Genomic DNA, 24,763 nt, shown 5'->3' on the forward strand with positions numbered 1-24,763 from the left:
CACCCCAGTATTAAATGTAATATTAGAGTGCTCATTCAAGTTGGAGGGAAAATGTGATCTCTCAAAATTTCTAGGGACATTCATATTCTGATTTATGTCTTCACGTTCATCTTCACTTTTTAGGGTCTGCAAAATCGGATTATTCGATTGACTGACCCTACACACATAGAAAAAGAAAATTATTTTAACCAGAATAGTGGTTTCTAAATACATAGTTCATCATAAAATTTTCAAAAATTAGTCAAAAATTAAAAAAAAATCACTGGCTAGAAGTTGTTAAATCTGTAAAAATTGATATTGATAATATATAGCAGTTTTATTTTCATAATGCTTCTAAGCTTATTTCAGAAAAATTAAACTAAAGAGGCTCTTTAGTTCTTCTTCACTTTCTGCCATAAGGGTGGTGTCATCTGCATATCTGATGTTATTGATATTTCTCCTGGAAATCTTGATTCCAGCTTGTGCTTCATCCAGCCCAGCATTTTGCATCATGTACTCTGCATATAAGTTATGTAAGTAGAGTGACAATATACAGCCTTGATGTACTCCTTTCCCAATTTGAAACCAGCCTGTTTTTCCATGACTTGTTCTAACTGTTGCTTCTTGACTTGCATACAGGTTTCTCAGGAGACAAGTAAGGTGGTCTGGTATTCCCATCTCTTTAAGAATTTTCCATAGTTTGTTGTAATCCACACAGTCAAAGGTTTTGGCATAGTCAATAAAGCAGAAGTAGATGTTTCTCTGGAGCTCTCTTGTTTTTTCTATGATCCAATGGACATTGGCAATTTGATCTCTGGTTCCTCTGCCTTTTGTAAATCCAGCTTGAACATCTGGAAGTTCATGATTCACATACTGTTAAAGTCTGACTTGGAGAATTTTGAGCATTACTTTGCTAGCGTGTGAGACGAGTGCAATTGTGTGATAGTTTGAGCATTCTGTGGCATTGCCTTCCTTTGGGATTGGAATGAAAACTGACTTTTTCAGTCCTGTGGCAACTGCTGAGTTTTCCAGATTTGCTGGCATATTGAGTCCAGCACTATTAACAGCACCATATTTTAGGATTTTCCATCAAGTCCACTAGCTTTGTTCGAGGTAATGTTTCCTAAGGTCAACTTTACTTCACACTCTGGGATGTCTGACTCTAGGTGAGTGACCACACCAAAATGGTTATTCAAGTCATTAAGACCTTTTTTGTATATTTACTGTGTATTCTTGCCACCTCTTCTTAATCTGTTCTGCTTCTGTTAGTTTCTGTCTTTTATTGTGACCATTTTTGCATGAAATTTTCCCCTTGGTATCTCTAATTTTCTGAAGAGATCTCTAGTCTTTCCCATTCTATTGTTTTCCTCTCTATCTTTGCAATGTTCATTTAAGAAAGGCTTTCTTATCTCTCCTTGCAATTCTTTGGAATACTGCATTCAGTTAGGTGTCTTTCCCTTTCTCCTTTGTCTTTCATTTCTATCCTTTTCTCAGCTATTTATAAGCCCTCCTTAGAAAACCACTTGTCTTCTTGCATTTTTTTTCCTTTGGGATGGTTTTGGTCACCTCCTCCTGTACAATGTCACAAACCTCCGTCCATTGTTCTTCAGGTACTCTGCCTACCAGATCTAATCCCTTGAATCTATTTGTCACCTTCACTGTAATCATAAGTGATTTGATTTAGATCATACCTGAATAGTCTTTGTTCTTCCTTACTTTCTTCAATTTAAGCTTGAATTTTGCAATAATGATCTGAGCCATAGTCAGCTCCCAGTCTTATTTTTCTGCCTGTATATAATTTCTCCATCTTCTGCTGCAACCTAGATAATCCATCTAATTTCAATATTAACTATCTAGTGATATCCATGTGTGGAGTCATCTCTTGTGTTGTTGGAAGAGAGTGTTTGCTGTGGCCAGTTTGTTCTTTTGGCAAATTTCTGTTAGCCTTTGTCCTTCTTCATTTTGTACTCCAAAGCCAAACTTGCCTGTTACTCCAGGTACTTCGTGAATTCCTGCTTTTACATTTCAGTCCCCTATGAGAAAAAATCCATATGGTCATTTTCATTAGTTTTCTGTGATTGTGGTTTTCATTCCGGAAGCTATGAGATTGCAGTTCTTGCTTCTTCTGTCTTCTCTCTTTGCTCTAGGCCAGTACTAACAATTCTACCCACAAAATACACAGACATTCAATTGTAATCCCAAAGTTTCAAATAATCTTATGAAATATTCCTCTGCTCTAGGTATTCAGTACCTGGATTTAGTTTTTTGTGCAGTTTCATAGTCTCATTTTTTTTCATTGAGTATCCTGCTTCCTAACTCTCTGAACTGATATTCTCACTCTAGTTCCATGAGTCACAGCAGCCTTAGCACATAAGGCAAGCAATGTACATAAACTGATATGTTTGTGATTCATAGAAGATAATCATAGCTAACAATCCATTACTACTTCAATTATTCTAGCTCCACACATGATGGGTCTTGCTTTCAAAATGAAATCTGATTTTAAGGAAAATAAATTTTTTTTCTACTCTCTTGCTCCAATGCATCATTACTTACCTAATGAAAACCTCTTCCATTGTAGTGATGGAGATACCAAAGCTAGCAATACCCAACTCTTCCTGTCTGTCTTCCATTTCAGTAAATAGATCTTTAAACCTAGGAGAAGAAGGTGAAGCAGCTAGTACTCGGAAGGTGATTTTTGCATTAATATTTTTGTTGCCTTCAACAGTGGGGGAAAATGTAGTTTATCCTTCGCTGCAATGCTGATCATAGTTTCCATGGTAGGTGATAAATCAGGAATGTGGAATATTCCTGGAATATACATGTATGACTATCACCACCAAAGCTATAGACATACCCATCACCTCCCATAATTTCCTCTCATCCTTTTTATTATTTTTTGTTTTTATGGTAAAAACACATAATCTGAGATCCATTCTCTTAGTGTAAATATTCAGTTCAGTTCAGTTCACTCACTCAATTGTGTCTGACTCTTTGCGACCCCATGAATTGCAGCACACCAGGCCTCCCTGTCCATCACCAACTCCCGGAGTTCGCCCAGACTCACATCCATCGAGTCCGTGATGCCATCCAGCCATCTCATCCTCTGTCGTCCCCTTCTCCTCCTGCCCTCAATCCCTCCCAGCATCAGAGTCTTTTCCAATGAGTCAACTCTTCACATGAGGTGGCCAAACTACTGGAGCTTCAGCTTTAGCATCATTCCTTCCAAAGAAATCCCAGGGCTGCTCCCCTTCAGAATGGACTGGTTGGATCTCCTTGCAGTCCAAGAGACTCTCAAGAGTTTTCTCCAACATCACAGTTCAAAAGCATCAATTCTTTGGCACTCAGCTTTCTTCACAGTCCAACTCTCAGATCCATACCTGACCACTGGAAAAACCATAGCCTTGACTAGACAGACCTTTGTTGGCAAACTAATGTCTCTGCTTTTGAATATGCTGTCTAGGTTGGTCATAACTTTTCTTCCCAGGAGTAAGCATCTTTTAATTTCATGGCTTCAATCACCATCTGCAGTGATTTTGGAGCCCCCCAAATTAAAGTCTGACACTGTTTCCCCATCTATTTGCCATCAAGTGATGGGACCAGATGCCATGATCTTCATTTTCTGAATGTTGAGCTTTAAGCCAACATTTTCACTCTCCTCTTTCACTTTCATCAAGAGGCTTTTGAGTTCCTCTTCACTTTCTGCCATAAGGGTGGTGTCATCTGCATATCTGAGGTTATTGATATTTCTCCTGGCAATTTTGATTCCAGCTTGAGCTTCTTCCAGGCCAGCATTTCTTATTATGTACTCTGCATATAAGTTAAATAAGCAGAGTGACAATATACAGCCTTAACATACTTCTTTCCCTATCTGGAACTACTCTGTTGTTCCATGTCCAGTTCTAACTGTTGCTTCCTGACTTGCATACAGGTTTCTCAAGAGGCAGGTCAGGTGGTCTGGTATTCCCATCTCTTTCAGAATTTTCCACACTTTATTGTGATCCACACAGTCAAAGGCTTTGGCATAGTCAATAAATATTAAGTATGCAATATTGTTATATGTAGGCACTATGGTGTATAATTGAGCTCCAAAACTTATTTATCTTTCATAAACTGAAATTTTGAATAAACTGAACATCAACTCCCTGTTTCCCCCTCCTTCATTCATCAGCTCTAGCAACCACAATTCTACTCTCTGCTATTATGAATTTGACCATTTTAGATTCCATGATACAGGTGAGATCATACAGTGTTTGTTTTTGTGTGTCTGTTTTATATTACTTAGCATAGTGTCCTCTAGGTCCATCCATTCATGCTGTCACAAAAAACAGGATTTACTTCTTTTTTAAAGTTGAATTATATTCCATTGTATATACATTTATTTTCTCTTTATTCATTTGTAGGTGGACATTTAGGATGTTTTCATATCTTGCCTATTGTGAATAATGCTGCAATGAGCTTGGGAGTACAGGTGTTCCTCTGAGATCCTGATTTCAATTCTTTTGATAAATACCCAGAAATGAGATTGCTGGATCATGAGTGGTAGTTTTATTTTTCACTTTTTGAGAAATCTCTGTGCTTTTTTCCTACACAGCAAAATCTTAAGCAATACATAGTAAATGCAACTCTTAAAAGCAATTATATAGAGAAAGATTGTGAGAACAGTTTTGTGGTCTTTGTACATTTGTTCACACAGATATTGGAGAAGGCAATGGCACCCAACTCCAGTACTCTTGCCTGGAAAACCCCATGGGTGGAGGAGCCTGGTAGGCTGCAGTCCATGGGGTCGCCAAGAGTCAGACATGACTGAGCGCCTTCATTTTCACTTTTCACTTTCATGCACTGGAGAAGGAAATGGCAACCCACTCCAGTGTTCTTGCCTGGAGAATCCCAGGGACGGGGGAGCCTGGTGGGCTGCTGTTTATGGGATTGCACAGTCGGACACGACTGAACTGACTTAGCAGTAGCAGTCACATAGATATAATAGCAGACTCAAGCCCCCATAAGTCTGAAGAAGAAAACGAAAATTTATAATGAATCAGTCAAGCATTATTATTAGCATTGTCCTTTTTATGATTTAAAATGTAGTAAATTAAAATGTTTGAAGCTCCAATATTTTGGCTACTTGATGTGAAGTGCCAACTCATTGGAAAAGACCCTGATGGTGGAAAAGATTGAAGGCAAAAGGAGAAGGGGAAGCAGAGGATGGGATGGTTAGATAGCATCACCAAGTGAATGGACAAGAATTTGAGCAAACTCCAGGAAATAGTGCAGGACAGAGGAGGTTGGTGTGCTACAGTCCGTGGGGTTGCAGAGTCAGACACAACTTAACAACTGAACAACAACAACAAAATTCAATTGGGATATCAAGATGGCAGGGTAGGAGGATGTAGCACTCACATTTCCCCAGAAACACATCAAAAATATACATACATGTGAAACAATTCTCACAAAAACTAACTAGAAACTGGCAGAACTCCAGTCAACCAATGTTTGCAACTAAAGCTGCAAGAAAGATCTCCATGTAACCAGGTAGGATGGAGAAAAGGCATTAAGTCAGGGTCTTTGCCCCTGGGAGCAATCTATAAGAAGAAAATCAACACAGCCAGACCCTTTCCCTGAGGAGTAAAGAGTCTGGGCATATCAATCCTGTGGAGGAAATGGGCCCCCTTACCAGCTGGGAAAACTGCTAAGAGAGATAGATGGGCTAGAGATGCCTAGCTCCCTAAGAGTGTATACATGTTGGCTTACTGACAATCAAGGCAGAAACAGCCTTGCACTGGAGGCTGCTGCCTCATTGCACTTTACAATTTTAAGGGAGAAACAATTGACCCTGCTCATTCCACACCACAGCCTTGTTCAAGTTCTGTGCAGAGACCCAGTCTAGCTCTGCAGAAACTGACCAGGGTGCTTGGTGTGAAACAGGCCAAGTTGTGGAGGCCTTTGTCAGCAGATGTGGCAATGGGGGATATTGTCAATGTGCACAGAGGGCAGTTCCACAGGAGCTTGCAGTGATAAGTGCTAAATCTCAGGCAAACAGACTCTGGGAGAGGAATTAATATAGCTCTGCAGAGACAGCCCAGAAAGCCTGGGGGTGTGAATCAAGTGAAATGGCAATAAACATTGTCATTGCATAGGAGTACATAGTAGTTTGTCTCCCAGTGAGGGCACTCCAGTTCAGCTTAGCATGAGATGTGGGGCAGAGAGGTCCTGAGAAAAGTATGCCACAGAGGCAGTCCGGATCAGGTGAAAGCACAGCCACCTCAATTCATACAGCCACAGTGTCCCAACACCCAGTCACAGCCTTGTACTAGATCTGAGATGAACACAACAGAGGAATGGATAGGCATCACATAGAGCCTTTGTGATTTCATGGGCTTCACATGCTTCAACAACCACCTTATTTAGGGCAGAGCTCACACTCAAGGGCAATGGAGCCATATCAAACCTGACACTCAGGACTTCAAATACAAAAACAACTGAGGGGCAGACTCTGCCCCTGATAGGGTAGCAATAGTCACAGAGCAAAGAGGAAACCCCACCTTACATCTTGCACAGACTTTAAATCTCCCGACACCAACAACACCCCGTATCAAGGAGATAAATGCCAGCACACTGGGCTCAGTGTCCATACCAAAACCAGTACTAACACAAAAATATTGGCCACACAGTTTGCACAAGTATACTCCCATATAAGAACAACCCTTGAAGTTGAAAGTGTGCTGTATGTGCTATTCTCAGTTGCTTCCATTGTATCCAGCTCTTTGTGACCCCATGGATCATGGCCCACCTGACTCCTCTGTCTATGGGATTTTCCTGGCAAGAATACCTCAAGTTCACAGTAGGTAACTGTTTCTCATAAATTCATAGAGACAGAGAAAGTCAAATAAAATAAAGTCAGAGGAACTACTCCCAATTAAAAAGAAAATGAGAAATACCCTGAAAGAACAAATAATGAAACAGTGTTCACCAGTTAACTAAAACCAAAAAGAAGTAATAAAAATGCTAACCAAATTAAGAAAAGCTATTGATACAAATGCAGATCACTATAAAAAAGAACTGGAAAATATAAAGGTGAACCAATCAAAAATAGACAATTCAACTGCTTAAATAAAAACCAATCTGGAAGCAATGAATATTCACAAAATAACATAGAAGAATGAATATGTGATTCAGGAGAGACAATGATTGAAGTCACCCAATCAGAACAGAAGACAGATTAATAAAAAATGTTAAAGCAACATATAATATCTAGGGGATAATAAAAATTATGCCAGCCTGTGCATAATAGGAGTTCCAGAAGAAGAAAAGAGAGACATGGGTACTAAAAATGTACTTGAAGAAATTATGGCTAAAAATTTCTCAAACTTAAGTAAGAAAACAGACATCCAGGTACAGGATGCACAGTGTTGCAAAAAGATGAACCCCAAAAGACTTACATTGAGAAATATCATATTTAAAATGGCAAAAGCAAAAGATAAAGAGAAAATTCTAAAGGCAGCAAGAGAAAATTAAGAATCATCTACAAGGGAGACTCCATGAAGCTATTGGTTGATATTTCTACAGAAACTTTGCAGACCAGAAGGGAGTGGCATGATATAATCAAAGACCTGAAAGAGAAAACCTCACAACTTAAGTACCCAAAAAGATTATCATTTAGAATAGAAGGAAAGATAAAAAATTTCCTTAGACAATTAGAAACTAAAAGAATTCAGCAGTACTAAGCCTACAATAAAAGAAATATTGAAAAGTCTTCTGTAAATAAAGATAAACAAGAATCTACAGGAAAAAACAATCACAATAATAAAGGCAAACAAATAAAAAGAATGAAGATTACTAAAGTAAACCAAAGTATAGATTAAAAAATAAAACAAAATTCAAAAAATTTAAATGAATTATAACTACAATTAAGAATAAAAAGACAAACATGAAAATAGGACATAAATGATAAAATCTGGAGGAAGGGAGTAGAAAAACATATATCTTTTAGAATGCATTTTATTTTGAATGACAATCTTTTTAAAGCAAGTAGATACACTTGTAGATCAACATACTTGATTTTCATTGATTTCAACCACAAATAAATGATATACATTAGATTCATAAAAACCAAACTCAATCATATTACAGAAGAAAATTATCAAGCCAAAAATGAGAAAAACAAAAAGAAGACAATATGAACAAAGAAAAACTATAAAAACAACTGGAAAAGAAAGATTTAAATGGCTGTAAGTACATGATGCTGCTGCCGCTGCTGCTGCTAAGTCACTTCAGTCGTGTCCGACTCTGTGTGACCCCATAGACAGCAGCCCACTAGGCTCCTCTGTCTCTGGGATTCCCCAGGCAAGAATACTGGAGTGGGTTGCCATTTCCTTCTCCAGGAGATCTTCCTGACCCAGGGATCGAACCCAGGCCTCCCACATTGCAGGCAGACGCTTTAACCTCTGCATACCTATCAATAATTACTTTAAAGTCAATGGACTAAATCCTCTTATCAAATGATATAGTGTAATAGATGGGATAAAAACCAAGAACTTACAATATGCTGCCTAGAAAAGATTCACTTCAGGGCAAAAACACATATGCTGAAAGTGAGGGGATAGAAAAAGATGTTTCAAACAAATGGAAATTACAGGAAAGCAGGGATAGCAATACACATATCAAAAAATAGACTTTAACACAAAGGACATGAAGAAAGACAAAAAAGAACATTATATAATGATGAAGAAGCCAGTACACTCATCAACATACATGCATATAGGTGCACCTTATATATTTAAAATAAGTATAATAAATTCTAACAGACATAGAGAGGTGGACAATAATACAATAATAGTAGGAGACTTTAATACCTCATTGACATCAATGGACAGATAACCTAGACAGAAAAGTAACAAGGCAACAGAGGTCCTAAATGACAAAATAGATCCATTGGAGTTGATATCTACAGGGCACTACACAATCTCCCCAAAATATAACAAAAACCAGAATACAAATTCTTTTCAAGTGGAAATGAATGATCTAAGATAATATCACAAAACAAGCTTCAACAAATTTAAAAGGATAGAAATTATTTCAAGCCTTTTTTATGACCACAGAGGTGTGAAACTAGAAATCAACCACAGAAAGTAAAACAGGAGTAGAACAAACAGCTGGAGATCAAACCTGCTACTAAAAAGACAAGAAGATCAATGGTAAAATCAAAGAAGATATCAGAAAAAAAAAACTCAAGGAAATGAAAATACAACCTTACAACATCTATGGGATATAGCAAAAGGACTTCTAATGGGGAATTTTATAGTCATTAAGGCCCTTCTTGAGAAGAAACATTTCAATAAACAATATTATCCCCCACCTAGTGGAATTAGAAAAAGAAGAACAAACAAAACCTAAAGTTGGCAGAAGGGAGGAAATAATAAAGATGAGAAAGGAAATAGGATAGAGATTAAAAATAGAAAAAATCAATAAATCTAAGAATTGCTTGTTTGAAAAGATAAAACAAAATTGATCAACTTCTGGCAGATCTCACCAAGAAGAAAAGAGAGAGGATTGAAATAAACAAAATAAGAAATGAAAGAGGAGAAGTAAAAATCGATACCATAGAAATACAAAAACATTTTTAAGAGAGTATTACAGTTATTTGGCAACAAATTAGATGATCTAGAACAAAGGGACAAGTTTATAGAAATATGTTGTTCTTGTTGCATAGCTGCTAAGTCATATCTGACTGTTTTACAACCCCATGGACTGTAGACCCCTAAGCTTCTCGGTCCATGGGATTTTCCAGACAAGAATATCAGCGGGATGCCATTTCCTTCTCCAGGGGACCTTCCCAATCTAGGGATCAAGCCTGTATCTCATGCATTGGCAAGTGGATTCTTTACCACTGAGCCACCTTAGAAGCCCTTGTAGCAATATACAGCCTGCCAAAACTAAGTCCAGAAGAAACAGAAAATTTGAGCAGACCAACTATCAGAAATGAAACTGAATATGTAATTTAAAAACAATGGTCCAGGACCAGATGCCTTCACTGAAGAATTCCATGAAACATATAAAAAAGAGCTTACACCTATCCTGCTTTAATTATTCCAAAAAAATGAAGAGGAAGGAAAACTGCAAAATTATTTCCATGAAGCCACTGTCACTCTGTTACCCAAAAGAGACAAAGACACTATACCTACACATTTGACAAGTCAATATCTTTGATGAATATAAATGCAAATATCCTTTACAAAATGTTGCAAACTGAATGCAACAGTACATAAAAAGAATCAAACAGAATGATCAACTGGACAATTCCAAGGTTCACAAGAATGGTTCAACACATACAAATCAGTGTGATATACCACAGTAACAAAAGGAAAGACAAAAATACATGGTCATCTCAGTAGACTCATAAAGAGCTTTTCATAAAATTCAACATCTATTCATGATAAGAACTCTCACCAAAGTGGATATAGAGGGAAGATGTCTTAACAAAATAAAAGCCATTTATGACAAACCCGCTGTCAACATAATACTCTATGGTAAAAAGCAGAAAACATCTTCACTAAATTTGGGGAAAAGACAAGGATGCCCATTCTCACCATTCTATTCAGCATGGTATTAGAAGTAGTAGCTGCAGCAATCAGACAGGAAAAGAAATTGAAATACAACCCCATTGGAAGGGAGAAGTAAAATGGAACTATTGATGACATGATACACTATACAGAGAAACATAGAGTCTCCACATAAAATCTATTAGAACTAATAAAAGAATTCAGCAAGGTAGCAGGATACAAGATTAATACACAGAAATCCTTTGATTTCATTATGCTAATAAGTAAATATCAGAAAGAAGAGGAAAAAGCCAATCCATTTAAAAGTCTAACCCCAAAATCTAGGAAATAGCTTAATAAAGAATGTGAAAGATCTATACGCTGAAAACTATAAAACATTGATAAAGGAAATCCAAGGAGATTCCCAAAAATGGAAAGCTATTACATGTTTTTGATTTGAAGAATTAATGTTCTTAAAATGGCCATACTACCCAAAGGAATCTAAAGATTAATGCAATCCCTATCAAAATGCTGATGATACTTTTCACAACCAGAATAATCTTAACATTTCTATGGAACCACAAAACATCCAAAATTGACAAAGAAATCCCAAGAAAATAAGGACAAAGCCCTTTTAGACTTCAGACATAACAAAGCTACAGTAATCAAAACAGCAGGGTATTGACACAATAACAGACATATAGATTAATGCAACAGAATAGAGTCAATTATGATAAAGGGGGCAAGAATATACACTGGAGAAAAGAGAGTTTCATCAACAAGTGATATTGAGAATACTGGACAGCTACATGCAAATCAATAAAATCAGAACACTCCTTCACATCGTATACAAAAATAAACTTGAAATGGTTTATACAAAAACATAAGACATGACATCATAAAACTCCAAGAAAAGAATGTGAAAATTTTTTTCTGACATAAATCATAGCAATATATTCTTAGTCTGTCTCCAAAGAGAAAATAAATAGAAACAAAATGAGCAAATGGGCGCTAATCAAACTTAAGGTAAACCATTCACTATAACAGTAATCCAAGTCTATGCCCCAACCACTTCAGCTGAAAAAGCTGAAGTTGAATGGTTCTATGAAGACCTAAAACACTCCTAACCTCAAAAAAGATGTCCTTTTCATCATAGGGGACTGAAATGCAAAAGTAGGAAGTCAAGAGCTACCTAGAGTAACAGGCAAGTTTGGCTTTGGAGTACAAAATGAAATAGGACAAAGGCTAACAGAGTTTTGCCAAGAAAATGTCCTGGTCATAGCAAACACTCTCTTCCAACAACACATGGACATCACCAGACAGACAGTCAATACTGAAATCAGACTGATTATATTCTTTGCAGACAAAGATGGAAAAGCTTGAAGAGTCAGCAAAAACAAGACTGGGAGCTGATGACGGTTCAGATCATGAGCGCCTTGTTGCAAAATTCAGACCTAAATCAAAGAACACAGGGAAAACCACTGGGCTATTCAGATATGATCTAAATCAGATCCCTTATTATTATACTGTAGAAATGACAAATGGATTCAAGGGATTAGATCTGGTAGACAGAGTGCCTGAAGAACTATGGACAGAGGTTCTTAACATTGTACATGAGGCAACTACCAAAACCATCCCAAAGAAAAAGAAATGCAAGAAGGCAAAGTGGCTGTCTGAGGAGTCTTTACAAATAGTTGAGAAAAGAAGAGAAGTGAAAGACAAGGGTGAAAGGGAAAGATATACCCATCTGAATGCAGAGTTTCAGAGAATAGCAAGGAGAGATAAGAAAGCATTCTTAAATGAACATTGAAAAGAAATAGAGGAAAACAATAGAATGGGAAAGACTAGAGATCTCTTCATGAAAACTGGAGACATCAAGAGAACATTGCATGCAAGGATGGGCACGATAAAGGACAGAAATGGTAAGGACCTAACTGAAGTAGAAAATATTAAGAACAGGTGGCAAGAATACACAGAACTCTACACCAGAAAGGTCTTAAAGACCAGGACAACTACGATGGTGTCGTCACTCACCCAGAGCCAGGTATCCTTGAGTGTGAAGTCAAGTGGGCCTTAGGAAGCATTACTGTGAACAAACTAATGGAAGTGATTGAATTCCAGCTGAGTTGTTTAAAATCTTAAAAGATGATGCTGTTAAAGTGCTGCACTCAATATCCCAGCAAATTTGAAAAACTCAACAGTGATCAGAGCACTGAAATGGGTCAGTTTTCATCCCACCTATGAAGAAACACAATGGCAAGAATGTTCAAACTACCACAAAATTCCACTCATTTCACATGCTAGTAAAGTTATGCTCAAAATCCTTCAAGCTAGATTTCAAGAGTATGTGAATCGAGAACTTCCAGATGTATAAGCTGGATTTAGAAAAGGCAGAGAACCAGAGATCAAATTGCCAAGATTCGCTGGATTGTAGAGAAGGCAAGGGAATTCCAGAAAAATATCTACTTCTGCTTCATTGACTATGTGAAACCCTTTGTGATCACAACAAGTTGTGGAAAATTCTCAAAGATATTGGAATACCAGACCACTTTATCTGTTTTCTGAGAATCCTATGTGTGGGTCAAGAAGCAACAGTTGGAACTTGACATAGAATAACTGAGTTCAAACTGACAAAGGAGTGCAACAGGTTGTATATTGTCATTCTACTTATTTAACTTAAAGGCAGAGGACATCATGCAAAATGTCAGGCTGGATGAAACACAAGTTGGAATCAAGATTGCCAGGAAAAATAGCAACAACCTCAGATATGCAGATGGTACCAATCTAATGGCAGAAATGGAAGAAGAACTAAAGAGCATATAAATATGGATGAAAGAATACCGTGAAAAAGCTGGCTTAAAACTCATAATTAAAAACAAATAAGATTATGGCATGCAGTCCCATCACTTCATGGCAAATAGAAAGGGAAAATGTGGAAGCAGTGATGGATTTTATTTTCTAGGGATCCAAAATCACTGCAGATGGTGACTGCAACCATGAAATTAAAAGATGGTGGCTCCTTGGAAGGTAAGCTATGACAAACCTAGACAGCACATTAAAAAGCAGAGACATCACTTTGCCAACAAAGGACTGTATAGTCAAAGCTATTGTTTTTCCTGTAGTCATGTATGGATGTGACGGTTGAACCATAATGAAGGCTGAGTGCTGAAGAACTGATGCTTTCGAACTGTGGTGCTGGAGAAGACTCTTGAGATTCCCTTGGACAGTAAGGAGATCAAACCAATCAGTTCTAAAGGAAATAAAACCTGAATATTCATTGGAAGGACTGAGGCTGAAGCTCCAGCTCTTTGACAACCTGATGGGAAGAGCCAACTCATTTGAAAAGACCCTGATGGTGGGAACAATTAAAACAGGAAAAGGGAGCAGCAGAGGATGAGATGACTGGACACTATCACCGACTCAATGGACATGAGTTTGAACAAACTCTGGGAGATAGTGAAGCACAGGGAAGTCTCAAGTGCTGCAATCTATGGGGACACAGATAGTCAGACATGACTTAGTGACTGAACAACAACAACAATGAAAGACAAGGGGTTAATATCCTTAATATCACACACACACACAAAACAACTCTATCATAAATTGGCAGAATATTTGAACAGACATTTTTCCTTAGAAGCCACATAGGTGGCCAGGAAGTGCATAAAAGGATTCTCAACAGTGTAAATTATTAGAAAAATGCAAATGAAAAGCACAATGAAGTATCACCTCACACAATTCAAAATGACTGCTATCATCAAACAATCTATAAATAATAAATGTTGGAGGGGTTATGGAGAAAAATTCTCCCTCCTACTCTGTTGTTTGGAATGTAGTTTGTTCCAGTCACAATAGAAAACAGTTTGCAGCTTTCACAGAAAACTAAAAATAGAGCTGTGATATGATCCAGCAATTCTGCACCTAGGTTTGCATCCAGAAAAAAAAAAATCTTACTTCAGAAAGATACATGCATCCAGTGTTCATAACAGCATTATTTCTAATATCAAAACAGAAAAAACCCAAGTGCACAACAGACTATTGGCTTAAGAAGATGTGATCAATAGATCTATCAATCAATAGGTAGAATATTACTTAGCCATAAAAATGAACAACATTATGCACCTAGAGAGTAGTATACTTAGGAAAATCAGATAGAGAAATAAAAATATTATATCATTTATTTGTGAAATCTACTGTAATGCAAACAGATCTACATACAATATGAGTGCTAAAGGAGAGTGGGAGGGAGAGATGGACAAATTAGGAGTATCAGATTAACAGAAACAACTATATATAAAATAGATAAGCAGCTTGGACTTACTGTAAAAGAAATTATTTTCTTTATCTTGCAACAACCTGTAATGGAATATACTCTGAAAAATAATTTTGTACACTTTGCTGTATATCTGAAACTAACACAATATTTTAGATCAATCGTATTTCAATAAAAATATAGTAAATGAAGAAAACGTGGATAATACAAACATTTAGAGAAGAAAATAAAAATAATCTCTGATATGATCCTATACATACAAAACCATAACGATGCCACCAGAAAACCACTAGAACTCAACACATTTCTTCGAAATTGCAGGATCCAAATTTATATACAGAAATCTGTTGCATTTCTATATACCAGCAATGAGCTAGCAAAAGAGACATTAAGGAAATGATCCAAATTAGCATTGCATCAAAAAGTATAAAATACCTAGAAATATACTTACATAAGGAGGAAAAAGAACTGCACTTTGAAAACTATGATACTGATGAAAGAAATTGAAGATGACAAAAATGGAAAGATACACTGAGTTCTTGGATTGGAAGAATCAATACTGTTAAAATAACCACACTATCCAATGCAATCTACAGATTCAATACAATCCCTACCAAATATTCAATGGCATTTTTCACAGAACTAGAACAGAAAATTTTTAAATTTGTATGGAAACACAAAAGACCCACTAGTAGCCCAAACCATCTCAAGAAAGACTAGAATTGGAAGAATCAGACTCCCTGACTTCAGATTATGATACAAATCTATAAGCATCAAAACAGTACGGAACTGGCACATAAACAGCCACATAAGTCAACAGAACAGGGTGGAAATCCCAGCAGTAAACCGATACACTTACAGTTACTTAATCTATGACAAAGAGGAAAGAATACACAATGGAAAAAAGACAGTAAAGCAATAAATGATGCTGGGAAACCTGGACAGCTACTTGTATAATAATGAAATTATAACATTCCCTAACACCATATACAAAAATAAACTTGAATGAAAGACCTAAATGTAAGACTGGATACTATTAAAGTCTTACAGAAAAACATGCATAGAACTCTTTTTGACATAAATCACAGCAATTTTTAAAAAATTCATCTCCTAGAGTAATGGAATCAAAAGCAAAACTAAACAAATGGGACCTAATTAAAATTAGAACCTTTTGCAAAGCAAAGAAAACCATTAAAAAATGAAGAGACAACCTACAGAATGGGAGAAAATATTTACAAATGATGTGACTGACAAAGAGAATAATTTCCAAAATATACAAACATCTCATACAACTCAAAATAAGAAAGAAAAAAAAGACACCCAAACAAGCCAATTAAAAATGTGCATGAATGGCCAATAGGAACATGAAAAAATGCTCAACGTTGCTAATTATCAGAAAAATATAAATCAAAACCACAATTAGTTATCAACTTACATTAATGGCTATAGTCAAAAAGTCTACAAATAACAAATGTTAGAGAGGCTGATTAGAAAAAATAACCCTCCTACACTTCTGGTGGGAATGTAAATCAGTATAGCCATTATGGAGAACTATATGGAGTCCCTTTAAAACTAAAAGTGGAATTGAGGTAGGAGATACCTACCTCTGGCCTCTGGACCAGAAACCTGATATTTGTCAAATGGAGTAAAATTCAAGCTTTGTTCTAACCTAGATACTCCAAGGACAGAGCTAGTGGTAATAGCTGAGCTCTGCTAGAGCAAAGAAATGTGGTGTCCACTCCTGAGGTCAAGGAAGACTTCCTTGTTGGCACCACACAGGAAAGCTTCTTGGAGGTCAAAAAGGGAGGAGACTCCACCCCATAGTAAGCATGGACATGCACTCATAGTGGATGCATGGATCCTTCTGTAGTGGGATCCATCTTAAAAAGGTGCACCCACACCTTGGGGAAGGTTCATAGTGTGGAACATCCAGGGTTCAGGTGTGAAGAACCAAAAAAGATAACTGGCCGAATGTAGACAAAAACCCGGAAGGACTATCCTATATCAGTGACCTATTTCACCTCCTTACTGCACTCCTGCTCACTCAGGACACCTGCACTCCTCTCTGGATGTGTATCTCTGCCTAGTTTCTGGAGTACTGTGCTCCTCCTCATTAGAGGGGATGCCCATATTCTTTCTCTCTGGGTGTGTATCTCTGCTCTGTTTCTGTGTTGGATAAACAAACTGTTTTCCTATGTGCTCTCCCATACATTGTGCTGTATCACTAACAAAGAACTTTGTACTTGTTTTTAGTTTTTGTCTCCTTGAAACATTCTTGATTTCAAACAGGGGCAAGAGCCAGGAACTCTTTGCTTCTAGCTAACCCTGGTGGCCTAGTGGCTAGGACTTGGTTTTCATCCAGGTTACCCAGGTTTAATTCCTGAGCAGGAAACTAAGATCTTTCTTCAGGACCTCTCACTGCTCTCCCTTCAAGACCAGAATTACCTTATGGTACAGCAATTTCATTACTGTGCATGTTTCCAGAGAAAGGTCTAATTTAAAAAGACATATGCACCCCAATGTTCATTGTAGCACTATTTACAATTGCCAAGACATGGAAACAACCTAACTGTCCATTAACATATGAATGGATAAAAAAAAATATGTGATACATATATATTGGGGTGGCCAAAAGCTTCCTCCAGATTTTTTTTCTGTAAGATGTTATGGAAAGACCTAAATGAACATTTTGGGCAACCCAACACAATGGAGTACTACTCAGCCATAAAAAGAAGGAAATAATTCTATTTGCAGAAGCATGGATGAAACTGGAATTTATCATACTAAGTAGCCAGGCAAGGAAAGACAAATATCATATATTACTTATATGTGAAATCTAAAAAAATGATACAAATAAACCTATGTACAAAACAGAAACAGACCCAAAGACAGAAAACAAACTTTTGGTTCCTAAAGTGAAAAGGAGAAGGGATAAATTAGGAGTTTTGCATTAACATACATACTCCTTTATGTAAAATAGATAACCAACTGTGGCCTACTGTAGCACAGGGAATGATACCTAATATTTTGTAGTAAGCTATAATGGAAAATAATCTGAAAAAGAATATATATTATATATATATATATATATATATATATATATATATATATATAGAGAGAGAGAGAGAGAGAGAGAGTAGTGAAAGTCGCTCAGTTTTGTCTGATTCTTGCGACCCCAAGGACTATGCAGTCCATGGAATTCTCCAGGCCAAAACACTGGAGTGGGTAGCCTTTCCCTTCTCCAGGGGATCTTCCTAACCCAGGGATTGAACCCGGTCTCCCTCATTGCAGGCTGATACTTTACCAGCTGAGCCACCAACGAAGCCCCATAAACATATATATGTATAACTTCATCATGGTGCCATACACCTGAACCTGACACAATATTTTAAATCAACTAAATTTGATTAAAAACAAACAAACAAAACAGGAGGCCCAGAGATTGCCCAAGCTCCTTCTGCCCTCTGAGGATACAGTAAGTAGATGACTGTCTCTGAATCAGGAAACAGGCCTCATCAAATACCAAATTTGCCAATGCAATTTTCTTGGACTTCCCAGCTTTTAAACTGCAAGAAATACATTTCTGTTATTTATAAACCCCTCCCCCAAATTCTGGTTTGGATTTGCCTATTCTGAACATGTCATATAAATGGAATATACAAAGTATAGCCCTTATTAATGGAAGAAAATTGTTTTAAAAGGTCGTGTTGCTTTCTTCTGTACAATAATGTCAACCAGTCATAATTATATATAGATACACTCCCCCTTAAGCCTCTCTCCCCTTCCCCCATCCCCCCTCTAGGTCATCACAGACAACCAGGATGGGCTTCTTGTGTTTTATAGCAAATTCCCACTAGCTATCTATTTTACACATGATAGTGTAAACGTATATATGTCAATGCTATTTTCTCAATTTGTCCCACCCGCTCCTTTTCCTGTTGGCTCCACAAATCTGTTCTCTAAGGATGTGACCTTTTCAGTCTAGCTTCTTTCACTTATTGTAGTAATTTCAAAGTTCATCCATGCTGTCAGTTCAGGTCAGCCACTCAGTCATGTCGGACTGTTTGAGACCCCATGAACTGCAACACACCAGGCTTCCCTGTCCATCACCAACTCCCGGAGCTTGCTCAAACTCATATCCATTGAGTTGGTGATGTCATCCAACAATCTCATCCTCTGTTGTCCCTTTCTCCTCCTGCCTTCAATCTTTCCCAGCATTAGAATCTTTTCCAATGAGTTAGTTCACATCACATGGCCAAAGTACTGCAGCTTCAGCTTCAGCATCAGTCCTTATAACGAATATTGAGGATTGATTTCCTTTAGGATTGACTGGTTTGCTTCTTGCAGTCCAAGGGACTCTCAGGAGTCTTCTCCAACACCACAGTTCAAAAGCATCAATTATTCGGTGCTCGGTTTTCTTTATGGATCAACTCTCACAGCCATACATGACTAATGGAGAAGACATAGCTTTGACTAGATGGACCTTTGTTGGCAATGTAATGTCTGCTTTTTAATATGCTGTCTAGGTTGATCATAGCTTTTATTCCAAGGAGGAAGCATCTTTTAATTTCATGGTTGCTGTCACCACCTGCAGTGATTTTGGAGCCAAAAAGATAAAGTCTGTAACTGTTTCCATTGTTTCCCCGACTATTTGTCATGAAGTGATGGGACCAGATGCCATGATCTTAGTTTTTTGGATGTTGAGTTTTAAGCCAGCTTTTTTACTCTCCTCTTTCACTTTCATCAAGAGGCTCTTCACTTCCTCTTTGCTTTCTGCATAAGGGTGGTGTCATCTGCATCCCTGAGGTTATTGATATTTTTCCTGGCAATCTTGATTCCAGCTTGTGCTTCATCTAGCCTGGCTTTTCGCTTAACGTACTCTGCATATAAGTTAAATAAGCAGAGTGACAATATACAGCCTTGATGTACTCCTTTTCCTATTTGGAACCAGTCTGCTGTTCTATGTCAGGTTCTAACTATTGCTTCTTGACCTGCATACAGATTTCTCAGGAGGCAGATTAGTTGGTCTGGTATTCCCATCTCTTTATTTTTATTTTTTATTTTATTTATTTTTTATTTTTTGAAAAACAACACCAAAATCCTCTCCAAAGACAATAAATCAAGCTGTCTCAAGATTAAAGACTAAGAGATAGTAAATTAAATTCTCTGTGGCTTAATCTGAATTAAGAATCTTATGTTTATAGTGATTCTATAGAGTTAGTAACTGTATTAGCTTCTTACTGATGCTATAACAAACTACAGTGGCTTAAGAATATGCAGATGTTATTTTACAGTTCTGGGGATCAGAAGTCCAAAATGGGTCTAATGGGCAAAAATCATCCCATCTCTTTAACGTTGTTCCACAGTTTATTGTGATCCACACAGTCAAAGGCTTTGGTGCAGTCAAGAAAGCAGAATTTTAAAAAAAAGGAATTTTTGCTTTTTCTAGTTCTTCGTATATGCTGTGTAACTTTTTTTATTATTAAATGTGTCTTTTGCAAATATCTTCTTCCATTCTGTGTCTTGTCTTCTAATTCTCTTGATATTGCCAAACACAGAACAAAAATTCAATTTCATTGAAGTCCAGCTTTTCAGTTATTCCTGTCATGAAAAGTGCTGTTGGTGCTGTAATTTAAATGTCATTGCCATACCTAAGGTCATCTAGTTTTCCTCCTATGTAAAAATCTTTCCTCCTATGTATATAAATCTTCCTAGGAGATTTATAGTTTTTTGTTTGAATTTTGGTCTTATCACCCATTTTAAGCATCTAGGTTATTTTCTTTGCATGTGCATGTCTGACTGTTCATTCCATCACCATTTGTTGAAAAGTATCTTTTCTCCATTGCTTTTCCTTCCTTGTCAAAGACCAGATGACTATATATATATATATATTTCTGGGTTCTCTGCTTTGTTCCATTGTTCTCTTTTTCTATTCTTTCACTAATACTATACCATCTTGATTATGGTAGTTTTATAGTAAGTCTGAGAGTTGGTTTCTGTAAGTCTTCTAAATTTATTCTTCTCTTTCAATATTGTGTTGATTAATTTGAATGAACTTTTTATAAACTTTGGGATCAGTTTGTTGATACCCACAAAACTTACAGAGATTTTGACTAGAATTACATTGAACCTATAGATCAAGTTGGGAAGAACTGACTCCTTGACAGTATTCAGTCTTCCTATTCATAAAAATGGACTATCTTCATATTTATTTAGTATCTTGATTTCATTCATTAGAATTTTGGAGTTTTCCTCATATGTATTTTATTAGCTTCCAAAATATAAAATTTTGGAGTTTTCCTCATATGTATTTTATTAGCTTTATACCTAAGTATTTTGCTTTGGGCAATACTAATGTCAATGGCATTGTGCTTGTAATTTTAAACTATATTTGCTAATTCTTGATATATATAGAAAAGTTATTGACTTTTATATCAAGTTTGTATCCTGCGACCTTGCTACAATCACTTACTAGTTCCAGAAGGGTTTTTTTTGGTTTGTTTGTTTGTTTGTTTGTTTTGGTAAATTCTTTTGGACAGTATGCAAAAGATGATTGTATTATCTGCAAAGAATTTTATTCCTTTCTTCCCGATGTATGTACACTTCTTTGTCTTGTGTTATTGCTTTAGCTAAGGCTTCCAGCATGATGTTGAAAGCAGTGGAGAGAAAGGACTTCCTTTCCTTGTTCCTGATCTTAATGGGAAAGCTTTGAGTTTCTCACCATTATGTATGATGTAGGCTGTTGGGATTTTGTTCATTAGAAAGTTGAAGAGTTCCCCTCTATTCATCTTCTTTTGAGAATGCCAATTAGTTTGCTTCAAGAGAATATCAAGCTGCCATTCTGAAGGAGATCAGCCCTGGGATTTCTTTGGAAGGAATGATGCTAAAGCTGAAACTCCAGTACTTTGGACACCTCATGCGAAGAGTTGACTCATTGGAAAAGACTCTGATGCTGGGAAGGATTAGGGGCAGGAGGAGAAGGGGACGACAGAGGATGAGATGGCTGGATGGCATCACCGACTGGATGAACATGAGTCTGAGTGAACTCCGGGAGTTGGTGATGGACAGGGAGGCCTGGCGTGCTGTGATTCATGGGGTTGCAAAGAGTTGGACATGACTGAGTGACTGAACTGAACTGAACTGAACTACAACTTGAAAGAAGATGAAATTGGCACAGTCCCTGGAAGTTTATCATAAGTATTTTTATTTTCCTCTTCCCTTAATCAAGATAAAGATCCCAAGTACAATTAAATTTTTTTTCTCCTTTTGGTAACTAGCTTGGTTAACTGTTACGGTCAAATTGCCTGTTTCTTGTAGTTTCTAGGAAACTATATGGCAAGGTCTGCCAGATAGGCCACTTTTTTCTTATAATCTCAGCAAATCAGTTGAACAAAATTTGTGCAAACAGCTTATCATTTCTTGTCACTACTTAACACCAGACTGTAAGAAATAGAAATAAAGATACCAAGACAAACTAAATGCAAGCTAAGTTATATGACTTCCCTCTGTGCAGACAGTGAAATCTTTAGGAAGTAATTTTTTTTTTTATCATTACTTGTCAAATGACAGCTGCACACAATCTTTGTCAAGTCAGAGGAAACTTTAAAAAGTAATAGTGATTTCTTATAACCCCAAACTATTATCTAACATTCTCTGGATCCATACCTGTTTGCGTACTCCTTGGGTAGGATAAATGATAATTCAGCTGCAACATTATTCTCCAATTTGGCTTCTGGTATGTGATATTTAATCAGTTTGGAGATTTCTTTAACATCACAATGAGGATCCTTTACAATAATTAAGTGGTATCCCACACCTGAAAAAGTCCATTTAAAAGGTCAAAATTTTTAAAATGCAATTTGCCCCAATCAAACACATAAATATACTCTACCACCAGAAAGCACAGGATCTTGCTTGTTTAAAATTTCGTTTTTACAAGGCATCAGTACTGTGTTTAAGAGCAAGTGATCTTTAATCTTTGAGATTTACTGGTTTCATATTTTTACTAAAATTTAAACCTGTTAATTTTTATGGGAGGAGAGTTTGGAGGAGAATGGATTCATGCATATATATGCCTGAATCGCTTTGTTGTTCACTTGAAAGTATCATAACATTGTTAATCACTTATATTCCAATACAAAAGAAAAAGCTTAAACACTTTTCTATTGTTTTACATATTAAAAAATTTCCTTCCTTCTGTCATTCTTTCCATACTTAATGTTTAATGATCACATTTCAGGTACATGCCATTAAAGTGGAAACTTTTACTTCACCATATTAATGAATGAAAACTTCAAAATTTCACCTCACTGTACTAGGAAGTCTTCCCTTCATTATGTGACAATGGGCTACATGGACTATCGTCACCAAGTGTTTCTGACCCTTTTACAATTTTATATATACATACATACATCCACATATACATTTATGTATATGAAAGTGAAAGTGAAGTCACTCAGTCATGCCTGACTCTTTGCGACCCCATGGATAGTAGCCTGGACCAAGCTCCTCCGTCCATGGGATTTTCAAGGCAAGAGTACTGGAGTGGGTTGCCATTTCCTTCTCCAGGGAATCTTCCCAACCCAGGGATCGAGCCCAGGTCTCTCACATTGTAGACAGACACTTTACTGTCTGAGGCACTCGATTATAGACACACGTTATTATTTTTCCTGTCATATTCTTATTTTAGCATACATTACTTTAGGCTATCTTTCTATTATATTTTTGAATGGGGCTTCTGAATTTCACATTTCTAAATTTGTCTTACACATGCATTCACACATCAAATGCAAACCACTCTTGCTGTTTTCAATGTCCTGTCCATCAGACTTAATTTCTCACTGATTCTCCCCCAAAGACTCTTGATGCCGGCTGACTCCTTTGTCCCAGGAGAAAAAAGATGCATTTTTATCCTCATACTTTTATTACTTACTTATATCATTTTCTAAAATAGAGGTGTTCTTTCCTTCATTGCCTTTTTAAGGTCAACAACTAAAAGCATTAATATACTTAGGTAATAATTTTGTGCCTACAACTAATCTGCTATAGGAATATTAACTTATATGTTCCCATCTGTAAGTGAAAAAACATTCAAAAGTATGAGTCCCTTTATTTCTGATATTCACCAAATATACTGCTTAAAACTCACCTCAATATCCTCTTTGAGATAGAGTAAAGGGAAAATGGTAGCATGTTAGAGTGCAAAACAAGGGCTTTGTTGTCAGAAGAACCCAGGTCCAAAACTCTGCCACTTAACTGCATGATTGACTCAGACTTAAGAATAAGCGGCAGTTTTCTGCTCCATAAAAATGGTGAGGTTATGAAGAGGAGATGAGATAAACGTGTATAAACATTAAATGTAACTCACCCAAAATAAGTGTGAGTTGAATGAATGAATTCAAACACCAAATTAATGATTAATAGAATAATGTCAGTTTTAACTACTCTCATTGATTTGTATGCTTCAATTCTGATGCCTTGATATGCTTACTGGTTTGAACCTTGTAATTTTGGAACTCAATTATATATATTATGGCTCATTTTTAATGTACTAGTCTTAGTGACTAATCAGACTATATTCTTATTAAAATTGACTGTTTTATTTCACTATTTATTCATATCCTGTTCAATAAATTCCTATTGATCAACTACCACATTTCAAGATGATTTCATGAAAATAAACTAGAAAGTAATTAGCTAATTACACCAGAGGGGAGTGATGCTGATTTGGCAATAGAGAAAGAAGGGTCAGAGATATTGAGTCACTCATTTTCTCCCCTACAAGTTATCAGTCTATGAACCAAATACCTTGGAAGTATTACTTCATTCCAACAAAAACTAACTTCAGTGGAAGCCAGGTGAGAGAAAGAAACATGACTTTTTTGAGGTCAGTAATAGAATGAGTTTTTTAAGTTAGAATATACTCATCGTATCATAATGAAAAATAATAGGAATAGATAGATAAATTACAAAT

General features: G+C 36.7%; 1 protein-coding gene across 1 annotated transcript in view; it reads right to left on the bottom strand.

Moving 5' to 3' along the window:
• The window catches only part of LOC138076172 (phospholipid-transporting ATPase ABCA3-like), a 215,958-nt gene that overhangs the window by 103,748 nt on the left and 87,447 nt on the right, over positions 1-24,763 (bottom strand). The window contains exons 12-14 of the mRNA XM_068968393.1: positions 22,456-22,606; positions 2,536-2,634; positions 4-157 (exon numbers count right to left, since the gene is read on the bottom strand). Coding sequence (XP_068824494.1) covers positions 4-157; positions 2,536-2,634; positions 22,456-22,606 — 404 coding nt within the window. The remainder of the gene's footprint in view (positions 1-3; positions 158-2,535; positions 2,635-22,455; positions 22,607-24,763) is intronic.

The sequence above is a fragment of the Capricornis sumatraensis genome, chromosome 3 (assembly GCF_032405125.1).
Source record: "Capricornis sumatraensis isolate serow.1 chromosome 3, serow.2, whole genome shotgun sequence".
Classification (NCBI taxonomy): Eukaryota; Metazoa; Chordata; class Mammalia; order Artiodactyla; family Bovidae; genus Capricornis; species Capricornis sumatraensis.